Here is a 16,968-nt window from a genome sequence, read left to right as displayed (position 1 = left end):
GTGATTTTCGCTTTCCTGCAAAACACATGTTTGGAAAGTTTTTAGCATGGTTTCTGCGTAAATCGAACCACAAATCTTTTTTTTCTTTCTCCTATATGGCACAGACCTTTTGATCCAAATCTTGTCACATTTATTTTTTATTAATAATCTGCTTGCACTGCTTCGCATAAATAGCTGTCATTCGTTCATAATAACGGGACGGGGCGTTCGCGAAAGTTTTTGTTATCGATCGTGTGACGCACAAAATTTTTCATTAATTTTTAGTATTTTATCCGGGTTAATCGGTTCGCGGCGCGTTTTCGGGAGTGATAATGCAGCGTTCCGTCGGCGAGGAACAGGATTGTGGTGGTGACAACGGTGAGGACGGGTCGTCCGATAACAATCTCGTTCCAGCGAGCAGCTCCGTCGCCATCGGAGGCGCTGGTAAGTTTGAGGAAAAAAAAGAAAATCTGGTGAAAATTTTTTCAATTGGCTCAAGAGTTTATCGATTAATGCAATCGATGGTCGATCTCATTGTGAAAAACAGACAAAGGGTTTCAATTATAATGTTTGGAAGTTTGATGATTCTTGATTGCAATGTTTACATTACCTGTTCCCGTTAGGCTCAGTTCATTGATCTTTTTCGGACCAATATTTTTTTCTTGGAAATTTTGTCTATTCATTTTTTCATTCGGAAATTGTTTTCATTAAATCATTTAATGTTAGAACCATTCCAAAAATTAATGCAAATTTATATATTTGTGGCATACTTTTAAATAAAAATTAGTATCAATAGTAGTCTTGAATATGACAGCTCAAGTAATTGGGTCGCTGCGTCGATGGTATTCAATTCTCGGGTAAATTTTCAAATAGACCTAAGTGACAATGACGGATTCTCTTCGCGTCTCCTCTCTTCCGTCTTTCACGGCTACATAAATGCATAGAAAAGGAAATTTTCAAAACATTTAGCTAACCAGTGACTCCGGTAACCGTTTTATGCCAAGCTGATGTGTTAAAATGCATCAGGATCGCCGTAAAAAGCGGAAGAGAGGAGACGCGAAGAGAATCTCTCATTGTCACTTAGGTCTATTTGAAAATTTACCCGAGAATTGTACTCAGTTGTACGTCGATTGAACCCAATCAAATGTTGGTTTTATAAGGAAGTTTTGATACATATCTGTTTTTAAAACATGTTTTTGTTTTTTTCCTGTACATTATTTCTGGCTAGATGAGTGCCCGATCTGATCTGATATCTGTTTTCTTTACGGAAATCCCTTTAAAACCCTATAAAGAAAGAGAAACGAAGACATTTTTCTTATTTCCACCTTTCGCTTTTAACAATGGCCACCCACCCATAGCCCCCCTTTGTCATGCTGATGCCCCCTTTGTTGTGCTGATTCGCTGATGTCAAGGAACATGTTTGCCAAGTTTAATAAAGAACGGTCAAAGCGTTTCGAAGTTATGGCCTCACCTATTAGGGAACCCCCTCCCCCCTATTATAGAACCTCCCTCGCTTACTGTTTGTCGAGCCCCCAGCGCTGATTCCGTTATATCAAGGAACCTGTGTTCAAAGTTTAGTGGAGATCGGTCAAGGCCTTCTGGAGTTATGGGGGAACATACATACAAACATACTCACGCTCACTTTTATATATATAAAAGGCAAAGCAGTGGGCTTAAACCGTCATTAGACAATACCCTTCTTTATCGACCGACTTTGCAGCCGGCTGTTTAAAGTACAGAAAAATTACGGGACCACTGTAACGATCCTGCTGACTATTTGGCAAGCACCGCCTAGCCGAGATTCGAACATACGACGACTGGCTTGTTAGACCAGCATCGTACCTCGAAGCTAACCGGGCGGTTCACTTTTAGATATATATAGATTAACCCATTATGACCCGGGTATACCTAAATTTGGACCAAATGAAGTGAAACTCTGTAATCTACTATATTATGGCTCGAATGTGTCGGGAAACGCAAAATCGTCATTTGGAATGCTTTCAAGGCCAAAATATCGCAGGTTAAATATTTTATAGGCTCAGTTTCAAACAAACAAATCACAAAGTTTTTTACAGATTTCTTATCGAATTTTGTGATAGACTTTACATATAAATACTAATTTACATGTCAGGTAATGTTTCGTCACTAAATGTAGACTTTTTCATGCGTTTTGGAGACAAACATTTTTTCAACTTTTTTTCCGCCATTTGTCACAACTTTGCACTGTTGAAAATACAGATGAAATGACAAAAACTGACAAATTATATCACACACACATCAGATTGATGTCTTATCTCTCTTGTAGTGATATATTAACAATGCTAACTATTGAAATTCAGCAGTAAACAGGTTTTGAAGACGAGGTATGATATATCATACGCTGGGTCATAATGGGTTAAGGTTAAATGAGTCATCATTGATTCTGCCAATTTAAAAAGCAGTTTTTTTGGTTTGACACAAAAATTGTGTTCATGAAAATATATACCCTATGCTCAGATTGACAAGAATTATGCAGTGAATACATTTCTAAAAACAGAGCCTCTGTTTTGGGCCCAAAAACTGCTTCCGAAATTGGGTTTTCCGACGTAAAGTTAATGACTCCTCATTTCCAGGTAATGTAGATGTAATGTTAAAAAAGTAATTTTGTTCGTGGTAAATGGCTATGGTAAATGGTAAATTTGTACGGTTCTCGGCTCATAACAAAATGTAATATATACTATCTACGATCAACTATCATTTACAAAAAACCATGGACTGCCTCGAAGGGCCACAGTTTGGCAATATAGGCATTAAAATGTTGAAAAGCTGTGGTACATATACTGAAATAATTGTTTATGGTAGGAACCACTAACAGGTTCACCTCAATGGCGAAGTTTCAAAAGAAGGAGGCGGAACGAAAGTTAACCTAGTTCTTATGTTCCTCCAATGTTCCCATGGAGGAGAGTAATGTCCCAGCACCTAATCCAAGACACCACTTCAAAAAATCGATGTGATCAGGTTCATATTTCACGAAGTCGTTGAAATTGGCTGAATCGACCGTGTGCTGCGTTTTTAAACATTTCCGTGAGTGGCATACTATCGATCGGCTGGACCATAGCAAGCGTCGTAGAAGAACTAGGCATCAGAAGCTGCATTTGTAGCTGTTAAGAACGATTAGGTCAAACCTAGGGCTGTAGAATTATGATATCACCAAGAAATTCAATGCCATATAAAGCACCGTCAGAAGGATTCGTCGACGAGAAGGATTTCGGACCAGTAAGCAATCAAAAAGGATCTAGTAGCAGAATCTAGTGGCCAAAAAACGTGCCCAGAAGTTACACAATGAGGTTCATACGCAGTACGAAAAATGCATCCTCATGGATGACTAAACGATTCTATAGATGGATTGCGAAGCCCTCGCTCGTGTATTCCAATTTTCTCACACGCGCGATCTCGTTGTAACAGGCTGGCACGGGTATCTCGGTCGGACTCTTTCTTATTTTTTCATCCACTGCCACGTGTTTTTGCGAGTGTGTATTTATTCTTCTGTTCATGTTCCATTGAGTTGATCGCCACAGTTCGAATTTTTTCCTTCTTGTGATCGGCGGTTTTCGGCGAAAATAAATTTAATTTCCAGTGCCAGTCTGTCCGTACGTTTCGAGCTACTTACTGGCTTTCACTCATCATATGCGGACACTAAAACATTATATTTAACAAACTACAGTGTGTATTTAGCTATCAGCCATAGTCGCCGCTTTCGGTCGTTAGTGTAACCCGAGTAACCCGATACTGATCGCTCGCGAGGCCAGCTCTCTTACCGGTGTGTAAGCGCGAAGAAAAAAAGAAGAAGTAAAGCAAAATATGTGGCACTACATCCCAGTGTGGCGCTCGCGGGCTGTTGCTAGCTCATGTGTTGTTAGTTTTGTGAGCAGGTTCGTGCAGAAAGACGTTACGAGGCTGTGCGCTTGCGAGTACGCTTTACGATTAGGGAAATCTGCTCAGCACCTTAGAAGATACGGTACTATCAGACACCTGAGGAGACAACTCAGGGAGTGGGGTTTGGTATCCCGACCCCCCTAATGGGGCGTGAGGATCCAGACCCACTAAAACCCTATTCGAATCTCCAGCCTCAATCCCCCCTGGCACCACCTTATCGGTATTACTTCAGGGAGGGGCTATTGTGCTTAACGCACTCTTAGATAACTACTGGACTATGGTAGTTAGGCAATTTACTCGCCGTTGATCGGCATTCCAGCGGTTTTGTAGCTCAAGTACAATCTGGGTAGCTATTGCATTCACATGTTGCTTCTTGCGCCCACGAGACGAGTGTGAAGATAGCAGAATGTATGCACACAGCACCAGTTGTACGCTTGCGTCAGCGGTGTAAGCGTTGGATACTATGCTTCTTATTCAGCTTTATACGAGCCATAATAGCGGAGGTGTTCGTAATATTTGAACAGCATTTTTGACATTTTCCTAATACAACACACGCTTTCTTTCCGCGTGTTCACTGTAAAACTAAAGGAATGTACGGAAAGAAAACGTGCGATGTTTTAGGGAAATGTCAGAAATGCTGTTCAAATATTATTAACACGTCTGCCATTACGGCTTGTAAAAAGCTGGATACCCTTTCGCGTGAGAATGAGGATCATTTACTTCTCGCTCGATTTGCAACATTGGATGGATTATGGGCAGCTTGCCGGGCAAAAATTTTGAATGAGTCGAAACCCCGGACAATTTGGAGGGTTCATCTCTTTTGGCACGAAATTGACATTATCAACAATCGATACCACTTTGGAGCAGTGATAGTTTGCTAAATTAGGCTGCTAGAGTCAAAAGGATCGTAGAAACTGGCCCTGCAATTGTCCTGTACTGCTGGCTGCGAAGTCTGTCGTATAAAAAAGAAGGTCAAGTTTCGATAACAGAATGTAGCATCTAGGCTTTGCTTTGCTTTGCTAGTTAGCTAAATTATGTCAGAATATAACATTGTTTTCGAATGAATGGCAAAATTCGTTTTTTCAAGCATTCTTGCACATATACACTTGATGTCATTATTGAGGAAGTGATGAAAGGCGCAGTCTTTAGTCCACAGCTAAATATTGCTTGCCTGGTCATGGCTTTCCTCGTGAATTTATGATGAAACACTAATTAAACTTGCCTGGCTCATCATCACGCCCAGCTGCAAGCAATATAAAATGTTTGACAAGGAAGTTGCTTGAAGTCCATTTTCACGTAAGTCTCGTCGTTCATCAAAGTACATCCGTTGAATTTCGTCAAAACTTGCTTGTACAAAACTTGCCTAGCATGCTTCTCGACTACCAAATTCTACCTCAAGTGCCAATTCGGAAGTTTACTGGCACTGTAAGACCTATAGCCTTCTGGAGCCAGAACATCCCGCGTGGTTTTATAGTTGACGTCGCACCTTCTAGCCATAGCCCGAGTGGGGATACCAGGATTGAACTTAACGCACCTCAATATCTTCCTGCTCAGCTTTCGGTTCCTAGTTCCGGTTTTCTTGAAAGTTCTTTCCACACCCATATACTTCTTATAAACCTTAAGAATATTACACACGATCGATTTTGGCATTTTTAGCCCTTTAGCCAACTTTGATTCAGACCACTGGATTTTCCAGGTGGCTGTGCACAATTTTTTTACGTCGTTCGAGTTCCATTCGTACTACTACGCAACGCGGTGGAATATTTTGACGAAACTTTACCAGTTGTTCTTTATAAACATGTGAACAAAGTTATGCCACACTACCACAAGATGCGTGCCGGCGACACACACGGGGCGTCCAGATTTACTTTTAGTTTTATTTTAGCATGTGAAGCTCGCGGGTCAACCAAAACTGGCTGTTTACTGTACTATCTTACGTACATGTCGATCGATTATGTGCCTAATTCCGTGCAGAATGTTCAATGCAATGTTGGCATAATTTCCGAAAAAACCTAACCAGTCAACACTGGCAAAGAATTCGGAATTGCGGAATTCTAAAATTCATATCAAAATGTGGGACCGTTTTCGTTTGATTAGAATGATGGTCGTTGTGGGCAAGGACGAGTGGAGGGTGATGCTTTACTAGCTTAACCAGAGGGAAGGGAGAGCAGCATTGCTTTGGGAGATTATCTTCGTTCATTTGACAAAAGTCGGAAGGTGCGCCGATACATATGTTTGAGCTATGAGTAACAAGTAAAACGGACAAGTTGCAATTGGCTTAAAATAATTTAACTACCGAAACTGAATTTGTTGTTATATAAGAACTTGAAAAACTAACACAATGTTCTTCCTCTCGCTGAGGGTTGACATATTGTGCACGCTTTAGTCTATCTGAATAGAATACCATATTTCAGAAACGTAATGTAGCGTCACCGGCTTATTTTTTTATATTTCATGGTTAACAAGGACGAAATTATAAATGTCATTTTGAAAGACAATTATGGTTTTCCCGGGTCTTTTCATTACAGCTTCATTACTATGGATAGTTCTTATTAGAATGCTAAGAGTAAAGTCCAGCTTTTTTGGCTGGCAACAACCAGTAATAAGATGTAAATACCTTACAGGGAAAAGCGAACGCGATTTGTTGGGAGATCATTATGAAAATCGAATGACGAATACGGCAACGAGTATGATGCCAAGAAAGAAAAAAAAAACAGTGCATCCCCGCTCACATCCATGTAGGATGAAAATATGAAAAATCGCGTCACACAATTAGCCTGCTCGTGTAAATATTTGCCTGGCAGACGGCGGAAATCTCGCCAGCCCGGCTCTGCGACGATCAGCGAGATGCGGCAAATCGCGGGCGGAAGTTTTCGGCGACGGTGGCGGTGTGTGGCAGAGGCAGTACACATTCGGTGTAAGATATGGTCACTTTTTTGCTTGGATGGTAAATTTAAGCCATTTAGTGTGAGCAACGATCGCGAACGATTAGGAATTGCCGCGGTTCGCGTGCGGGGGATGACTTTTTTGTCCTGACCGCGGTTGACACCCGCATGTCCGTCGTACCGGTTTGTAACACGTTTACAGTTTAACGCGAAGAGGTCGGATTGTGTGTTTGCTTGTGTTTGCAGTAGCGTGAGGGTGGTGAACCAGTGCAGTAACGTTACATCCTCTAGGCGGAGACGGACGTGGATTGCTCATGTGGAATAATATTAATTCAATTAATTTATTGAGGACAAAAAATATTTAATGTCAACTGTTTTCTGTTCGTGTAGCGGGTTTTATTGAATCAAAAAATAATGAAATTTATAGTCGATTTTGAAACCACGAACTGGTGCTCTTCTTATTTTACATCGGGCGTCAAATTTACACACCGCGTGGTCATGAATCAGCTGGCGTACTTTTATCTGTCTGAATGAGTAGCCAATGTGGCATGATAATGTACTGTTAGAGAGTTTGGGTTGCTGTTGTTTGCTGATTTTGGTGGACCCAACCGCTTTGTTATTTAAACAACAGTAAATGTCACACAAACCTGTGGTACTGATTTACTCAATTTTGCCTGTTTATGTCGACATACTATGTTGCTCCTGAGTATGAGGCACACTGCCAAAATGGCTCTCTCCATATAGCACAATTTTGCGGTCAACCGAAAGTGTGTACACCTACGAACAGTGCAGAGTCCGCTGTGTGATGGCCGACAATGCGACTGCTCATCTGCTGGCGGCGTGTTCCGATCTGGCGGACCCGAGAAGGGCGCCCATGGCAATGTGAAATGGATGTTAATTCAATTATAAACAGTACCTACATGGCTACGGACGGACTGCGGTGGCAAATGTTCAATATCTAGTTGTTTATTAGCGCTCCGGTGAAAATATGGATTTCGCTGTCTGCCGGTGGCATGATGTCACCGCTTTGATGTAAATACGTAACGTAGGTGCACGTAATGATAATCAAGGCTATTTGTGTTTCAGTGACATTCGTGTACGTATTAGGTGCAAATATAGAATGAAATGGGTGTTTCGAATTAGATAACGGTCGGGCGTATGATTTATTTTTCCAATTATACGCAGATTATGGAAAATTATATTGATGAGTTGGATTGAATTAAAATAAATTGATGTACGTTGGTCATGTCAGCCGATATTATGTCTTGGCGGCATCGTTGATGTGTGGGTTTGAGCCTGTCTTCTCAACAAGAATATCTGAAAAATAGACAAAATCTAGAAGGGTTGTGTTATAGACACGTCCTCATGGCTGACGTAAAACATTGGTCAAGTTTTTGTTTTCCAACTTTAAATAAAAACAGTCAATATAGCGTGAGAAAATATTCGCATGAAAATAATATTGTATTCTTCCTAAACAAACATCTATTGCTCATGCTGATTATTAAATTATGAATTTTCGTGTCTTTTTGAACACATATGTTAAAAATAGTTTGTTATTAAGTAACAAACTTTTATATTAAGTAACAAATCTTAATCCCGTTTCACCCTCCCCCCCTAAGTGAGCTCTACTAAAAAATTTCTAGAAAATTCAAATCTTGAAAATAATAAATTGGGGGCAATATTAAAGAACTGTGCACAATTGAATGTCCTGTTGCTAATGGTGCATTTCCTGTTTGCTAAAATAAAAATCCGAATCCAGCCATAACGTGGCTTTAGTCGTATTTTATGTGCGACCACACCACCCCGCTACAAATATATATATTTTTTCATTTCTCGCCGTTATGCGCTCATCCATTGTTTTCTTCATACTCGTAAAACTAAATTGTTCGTCACGGCATTGCCAAATGGCACGAATTTTGCGCGAGCTACTGTTTACTTTGCAGATTTGCTGTTTACAAGTAATTAGTATCGTCGTTTTTATGGAATTTGCATGATTTCGCTGGAAGGATGCGATCCTGGCTGTATGTTTCGTTGGATGGGTAGCACTATTAGCGAGTATAATTGGCGGATTAAAAAGTAATTAGGGCACCAGTACCCGGGGAATGGAGGTAACGCTTGGTTCACCACTTTTCACAGTTTGAATGCTAGTAATTGTTGCTCTAATGGCTGGCACCGATTGACCATTATCGTTTATTACGTACAGAAATTCGTTTTATGTTCGAACGGAGCAGCATTTCTTCGAAATTAATTAGAGTAGCTGTACGGATTGGACAATCATTGCATATTTTCTCTTCCAAGCGTAAGTATCGAAGTTGGAGGCTTACTGAGGCAGCCGAATCTATGCCATACTGGTCTGCCCAGACAAAAACAGCAAATGGACACCGACTTTTCAAAAACATGTTTTGTCTGAAAAAATCAAGCAGGATGGTGAATTTATGTTTATCCAATCTTCCGAACTTCCGAGTTACATCATAATAATTTTTTTTTGTATTCAATATCATAGAAAAGATAGGACACGAAGCGGACTTGAAGTTAAACTGAAAGTGGATTGGAAATTTGACTCGACATTATACTAAAATTGAAGCTTGAATTTGAAATAGGACTTAGAATTGAACTGAAATTAGAATTAAAGTTGAAAGTTAAATTGGAGGTAAAATTTTTAGAGTCTAAAGCAAATACACGAAAAAATTTTGACTCTGGAAAAACTCGTTAAAAGTCAAAAGTAAAAGGTCATAAGCAAAAAGTCAAAATTAAAAATAAAGGTCAAAAAGCCAAAAATTAAAGTCTAATGTCACAAATAAAAACGCAAAATTGGCAAGACAAATATTAGAAATTAAAGTCAAAGGATCAGGTCAAGTTAAACGCCGAAAGCTAATGTCGACAAGATGGTATGTATTTGAATACAGGTTCTAAGTTCGTTACCCAATCTAAACCTATTTGCAATTTTTTTGTTAGATTATAGTCACTTGAACTTTGCAAAATTTAAGATACGAACATGATACTCTTCATAAAATAAATATCACAAATAAACAATATTTTTTTGAAACGATGGTTCTACAATTGATGAAGGGACGGTAGGGGAAAGAAATGAAAATTTTTTTTTTGGTGAAGGAGGGGAAGAGCGGAAAGGGAGGGGGGGGGGTATTGGTAGCTATGATTGACAAGTAGTCATTTTGACTCCTACCTTTTGTCTAATGCTGGGAGGTGCATGGGTCGAACCAAGCTATAATCTGAGCTATAATCCATGCACCTTCCAGCAGTTTGCTGTTTTCGTCCAAAATTTTCCATAGCTTTTGTCGGTTTACGCTATCATATGCTGCTTTGAAATCGATGAACAGGTGGTGCGTGGGGACTCGGAATTCGCGGCACTTCTGGAGGATCTGCCGCAGGGTGAAAATTGTAGACCGACCCTCCATGAAGCCGGCCTGGTAACTTCCCACAAATCTATTGGCTATTGGCGATAGTCGATGAAAGATGACTTGGGACAGCACTTTGTAGGCGGCATTCAGGATAGTGATGGCTCGGTAGTTCTCACAATCCAGCTTATCACCTTTCTTGTAGATAGGGCAGATAACCCCGTCTTTCCACTCCTCCGATAGTCGTTCCGTATCCCAAATCTTGACAATCAGTTGATACAGACAGCCGACCAACTTGTCCGGGCCCATCTTAATAAGTTCCGCTCCAATGCCATCCTTTCCCGCTGCTTTGTTGTTCTTCAGCCGCTGGATGACTTCTTTTACTTCCCTTATCGATGGGGGTGGCACATCTTCGTCGCTTGCTGCACCAATGTGGTCACTTCCTTCGCTATCATGGTCTTCCGCCTGCACGTCATTCAGGAGTTCATCGTAGTGCTGCTTCCACCTTTCGATCACCGCACGGTCGTCAGCCAAGATACCTCCATCTTTATCTCTGCACATTTCGGCCCGCGGCACGAAGCGTTTGCGAGATCCGTAGAGTCTCTGATAGAACTTCCGTGTGTCGTGAAAGCGGTACAGCTGTTCGAGTTCTTCGCACTCCTTCTCCTCTTGGTGGCGCTTCTTCTCCTTGAACAGTCGGGTTTGCTGCCTCCGCTTCTGTTTGTATCGCTCCACATTCTGACGGGTGGCTCTACGCAGCATTTGTACCCGCGCTGCGTTCTTCTCAGCCAATATCTGCTGGCATTCCTCGTCAAACCATTCGTTACGTCGATTCGGTGCCACACGGCCTAGGAAGTTCTCCGTTACGCTGTTAATGGCTGTTTTCACGGCATTCCAACAGTCCTCAAGAGGGGCTTCATCCAGCTCACCCTCTTCCGGCACCGCAGTTTGGAGAGATAACGCGTAGTTTTCGGCGATCTCCGGTTGCTTCAGTCGCGCTAGATTATGCCATGGCGGTCGGCGGTATCGTATGTTGTTCACAACAGATAGTTTTTGACGTATCCTTACCATCACCAGGTAGTGATCCGAATCAATGTTAGCGCCCGGATAGGTTCTGACGTCGCTAATGTCTGAAAAGTGCCGATTATCTGTCAGAACGTGGCCGATTTGTGATTTTGTCTGGTTGGGTGATCTCCAGGTGTACCGATGGTAGAGGTTATGCTAGAAGAAGGTACTACGTATGGCCATGTTCTTGGAGGCGGCGAAGTCGACAAGTCTTAGGTCGTTTTCGTTCGTTTGCGGGTGGGCGCTGAACCGTCCAATCACCGGTTTGAATTCCTCCTCCTGACCGACCTGAGCATTACAGTCCCCGATGATAATTTTGACATCATGTCTTGGGCAGCGGTCGTATTCACGCTCCAACTGCGCGTAGAATTCGTCTTTGTCATCATCGGTACTTCCTAGGTGAGGGCTGTGCACGTTAATTATGCTTATATTGAAGAATCGGTCCTTGATTCTTAATCTGCACATTCGGGGGTTGATCGGCCACCACACGATCACCCGCTTCTGCATCTCGCCCATCACTATAAAAGCTGTTCCCTGCTCGTGTGTATTGCCGCAGCTCTGGTAGATGGTATGACCGTCTCTATACGTACGTACCATCGTTCCTTTCCAGCATACCTCCTGCAGCGCTACGATGTCGAACTTGCGGCTCTTCACTTCTTTAGAAAGCACGTGGGTATTTCCGAGGAAATTTAGAGACCGACAGTTCCATGTTCCTAATTTCCAATCGTTAGTCCGTTTTCGTCGCCTGGGTCTTTGCCGATTGTTCCGAATAGAGTTATTATTATTACTTGCGGAGTCCTGTACTGGTCAGAGGGTGGTCAGTTAAGTGTACTGGTCAGAGGAAAGCAATGAGCCCTCGCCAGGGACGGTTATAATTGGACAGTGAGGAACTTGTGGGTAAAGTAGAACAAGCTGTGAAGGACGGGCATATCCTATTACACATGAGCACGCATAAAATTAGTAATTAGCATATCGTTTATTCAGTAGTGATTATAGAAAAAGAAATGCAGTGCAGGTTATACCGTAAACACACGAGCGATATCACTATAGATCGATAGTATTGGTACTTCAAGGCGGCGTACGATATAGTCAATCGTTAGAATAGTAATTGAGATATCGAACTCGTTCGTGTGGTTGAATCGTTTGTTTGCGAACCCCCACAAGCGCCATCTGACATGAGTCGATTTTCATGAATTATTGACAGATTTGAGTCCTTAAATGCTGGAAAAAGGTTGGTTTCTCAAACTCCTTTTGGGTGGGGTTAAAAATATTTCGAGAGAGTAAGCTTTTTGTGTTTTTCTTACAATTGTGTCAAAAGCACATATGGGATTTTTAAACAAATGATTCAATTAGTTTGATTCCATTTTGATTCTTTCGACTGTGTACGCCTCAGCGAAGCGGAATTTGAAAAAGTTAATTATGGTGTATTTGTAGAGTCGGTACTAGAATGAATTTGAAATTTAAAAAACTGAAATTACCGTTTGTCAAATTTGGCTAATTTATTCGTAAATTTCAAGCAAATTGAAATATAAAGAAATATGGTAATTTCTGGGGTGTTTGACGAGTACTGCTGGATGTTGGACTCGTTCGTTACCGCCCGCGCCCCTCTAAAGCATGCATGGGCAAGTCAGGGATAACTAAGGTAAACATTATCATACAATAATGAAAATTGAAATTTTGGGGATAGGTAGGTAGTAGCCCGTAAAATATTTCTATTGTTAAAATTGCAGAGGTTCGGGTTAAAATGGGTTTGTTTTTGGGTTGGGTTTTTGGTCGAAAAACATTCATAAAATCCAACGCTAAACAACAAAACTAAAACCGAAAACGCGGACAGCATACGTTACGCACAATAACTGAATGTGGGCTAAATACTTCAGCTTTAGTGGTGGCGTGCTTCAGCAAGTGCCGCGTCTATCCCCTTCGTGGTTAATCGTGACAGAAGTGTGGCTCTTTGATTCCGCCAATTAGCGAATGCTATTCATTTAGCTAGCTGGCATGAGGTCGGATGATAATTAGCGGATGTTCGCCACCGTAAACATGGGTTCTCGTATCTTGTTTACCGAGCGAGATATGCTTTTGATTCAATCACGAGCTATTTTGTCAAGCGTGCATAGAAGACTGTGGGTGAAATGTTATTCATCCACAGTCGCGTGTACTTTACCTTATAGAATGGGATCAGTGTATCCAGTCCTCAACCTGGAGAGCAACCTAAGCCAGTACTAGACGAGTAGGGTTGGATTCTTAGCGAGAATTTTATTCGTTTCATAAACGATTGAAGTGACAAATGTAAAAAATGCACCTTCAGTATTTTGGCGGCCTGTTGAAAGGTATAACCTTTTTTTTAGTGTCCAGAATCTCACATAAAGCGATGGACCGAACACGAGAGTGCAAACGAGCAAGTTTCAAGCAAGAAAAGATTCATGTTTTATTGCACACACCTGTGGATTGCATAGCTGAATTTCGACTTTTTGTTTTGTGGTCTTGACTCTGGCTGTTGCACGTAGCAGTTTTTACAGTTTTTTGAAATTGTTCATAAAAGATCGTCTACTATTTATGCAATTTATTTAGCGATACATTAGGGATTAATGGTTCAAGTCAGACACTCACTCATGTTGCACTCATTTTCTGTACTATCGCACACTGCGTCGACGAGCTTCAAAAAAAGAGAATTTTTCCTATAATTAATACGGCACCTCCATGCATTTCAATAAATGTGGGAACGCATGGTGCATGTTCAAAAATCAAATCGACTAGTGATTCAGTAACAGCGAAAATGCATGGAATATAAATGCCGACCCTACCTAAGCTTATTGAACTACCATGACCTTATTGGCATGCATTTTGCATTAAGCTGTTTCTTCAATTCTCTATTCGGTCATCATTGTTTGTTTATAGGATTGTCTGCAGTAAAAGCATGCTGCCATGCAAATTGGTAGAGCTTTAAAGCTACGATAGCAATATCATGTACGGATAATCCGATATTTAAGGCGATAAAACAATATACCTCTACATTCAATCACATGAATTCTAGAAGCTACAAATTTCGAAGGCTGTTAGCTAGGACAACCGCTCATATTGAGTGTTAGTGTGAACCAATAGCAGCAATAGACTTGGTATGTCGAATGAAAACATTTCAAAGGGAACATTCCACCTACAAAGCACTAATTGCTTTCGAATGTTAGAACTATGAGGTGTGCGGTATGTAAATAAAGGAGGAAGTGATAACTAAAAATATTTCATGGGCATCGTACGTTGCGCAAGGACGTCACGCGATATGATACATTGCCAATATCGGGGGCAATGTGGTAGTCCTGAAGAGAAATAAATTTATCCAGCAACGTTTTTTTGTTAAGATGAATATATTAGTATTATTAGAAATTGAGCCGAGGGATTTTGCTCCTAAGTGGTTCAGCTTGAAACCACAATTTAGACAAACAAATCATGTTTGATAGTTTAGGAAAACATTGAAAGTTTCCCTTTGCTCGATTGCTTTTTCCTACTAGTCGGTACGACCGTGGAGGTAAATATTTACCACTTCGTTTTCATGCCTTCTCCAATAAGTCTGCCGTATGAGTGGGAGCGCTGTTTGTAGATTCCCGTTTGAAAGTCAGTAGCTCACAGGACACGCTCCCGCCCTGCCCTTAGTTGCGGTGTTGGTGTTGTGTTTGGTTTATATCATCGATCGGTAAGCACGCCATTATTGGCAAACGAAATATTGTTTTTTATTGGCTCTCATTTTTAAGTGTTATTATTCGGTAATGAAGAACTTAGTGATGTGTGAAAAATATAGGTTATACACACAGGAAAAATACATCGATTCACAAGTGCAGAGTTGATTTTGGTTTTGTCTTACTCATACAGGAAGGATGCAATAACAATTTAACGGTTGACCTATTCACAAGGACCTCTTGTAGTCGAGTGTTTTGCATACGGTTAAATATCTGACATGTGAGTGTACATATAAATGAGTTAATACGAAAAATTAATAAAGCATACGTGTTTCTTTTTGCTCAGGGTGCCTATTGAATTCCCCATTTCTTATCAGAAATGCCTGTACTTGCACTTAATTTTAGAACATGCATTTAAATGTACATTCTGCATATGTCAAAATATTGAATCTTCTGTTGTCATAATATAAATAAACTTTCCTAAAAGGCAGTGCTTAAAATTATCTGTTGATACTCACAGAATTGACATTTAAATCTCTCCTTGTGATAGCTGTTGCTCTACGATTATAACGCTATTAATAATCGTAAAATTGTCAAATAAAACAATATTTACAAATCAACTGAGTAACACCTCATATAAAGCTAATGGCAAATTAGAAACAAAAAATGTATTTTTAAATCATTTTTATGTTTATTTTGTTGTCCTTTGGGTATAATTTTAGTATCATTTACATGGTTCATCTTTGTGTCATTTGTGCCACTTCTCAAATTTATGTTATTTTTATATTATTTCCTGAATAATTTTTATGTTACGTTTGTGCTATATTTCTGTCTCATTCTGGTGAATTATGTATCATTTGAGAATTATTTTTGTTTGTCTGTTTGTCATCCGTATCATGGAGGACCGCTAGGTATGAAATAGTCCAATTTCTCTTTTTAGTTTTTTATGCCAAACGCTCTACCCAAATATTTTTTCAGTTCAAATATCTTACAAAATTGAAAAAAAGCATGTAAATTACTCATAGGAAAAGTTTGAGATTGAACGTTTTGTTCTAGATGTCGTTTTTCTTCAAACGTAAAATTGAGCATTTTCGCACCATAATTTTTTTCGGAATTTTTCGGAATTCTTGTTTTTGAAAGATGATAACTTTGAACGCATGGTCAGAATGTTGTGATATTAGTATCAACATGTCTGGAAATCTGTTCTGAACATATTTCTCATATTCTCAATCCAAAAAAAAATTCGTATGTGGTTCTGAAGCTTCAAAAGCGAAGGCCGTCTACAGACGGTCTTACCCGTTAGAGGATTAAGGCTAAGGCTTTACTTTGCTTTTTGAGTGCGCGATCGCCAATAATAATATGAGTAAGGAGATTTAAGGACGGATTCAAGCTGGAGCCTACTTTTCGCTTCGCAAGAAGCTTCAATCAAGGAGCATACGCCGCCGAACAAAGCTAACGATGTACCAATCGCTAATCAGACCGGTAGTCCTCTACGAACTTGACACAGTAACTTTGCTTACGGAAGACATACGTGCACTTGTCGTATTTGAACGAAAGGTGTTGCGGACTATTTTTGGCGGAATTCAAACGGCTAGCGGCTAACTGAATTCCTGATAAAAGTTGGGAGACTACGATGGGCCAACGTACTAAATGGCTCGACCAGGTCGAAGCTGACTTGCGTGTGTCGAGGCGCCTAACGAATTGGCGACGAGTAGCCCAGACCGAGTAGAGTGGAGAGGAGTTGTTGATACGGCAAAAGCTACCCCAGTTCTCGGTTGGTGGAAGAAGAATATCGGTTGATTGTATCATATGCAGCTTTGAAGTCAATCTTCTGACTAAACATACTTTTGTATTATTTTTGTGTAAGCTTTGTGTCTTTTCGAGTTTATTCGATGCTAGCTGAGTGCCCGATCTAGGTTGAATTTAAGTGCTGAGTGATGCTGGTAGAGCGTAAATGAATGTTGAATGTTATTTTAAAATGATTTCAAAATAATCAGCCGGATTGCAAAAAAGCTTCATGTAAGGGCAAATGCATAAAATAGTTGGCATAACAATGAAAATATTTATAGTTCTATTGTAAACATCATTGTACATTATATG

General features: G+C 40.4%; 1 protein-coding gene across 3 annotated transcripts in view; it reads left to right on the top strand.

Annotated features, from left to right (window-relative positions):
- The first annotated feature begins 210 nt into the window (after positions 1 to 210).
- Positions 211 to 16,968, top strand: part of LOC128738231 (protein furry) — a 159,020-nt gene continuing 142,262 nt past the window's right edge. For 2 of the 3 annotated variants that reach the window (XM_053833220.1, XM_053833217.1), the window contains exon 1: positions 211 to 423. In XM_053833220.1, the coding sequence (XP_053689195.1) occupies positions 312 to 423 (112 nt within the window). In that variant the 5' untranslated portion in view covers positions 211 to 311. Of the gene's footprint in view, positions 424 to 6,939; positions 6,996 to 8,982; positions 9,079 to 16,968 lie in introns of those variants that run through there. The other variant, XM_053833219.1, reaches the window with a different exon arrangement.

Source organism: Sabethes cyaneus, chromosome 2 (genome assembly GCF_943734655.1).
Source record: "Sabethes cyaneus chromosome 2, idSabCyanKW18_F2, whole genome shotgun sequence".
Taxonomy (NCBI): Eukaryota; Metazoa; Arthropoda; class Insecta; order Diptera; family Culicidae; genus Sabethes; species Sabethes cyaneus.
Note: the sequence above shows the minus strand (reverse complement) of the source record. Positions and strands in the feature narration are given on the sequence as shown.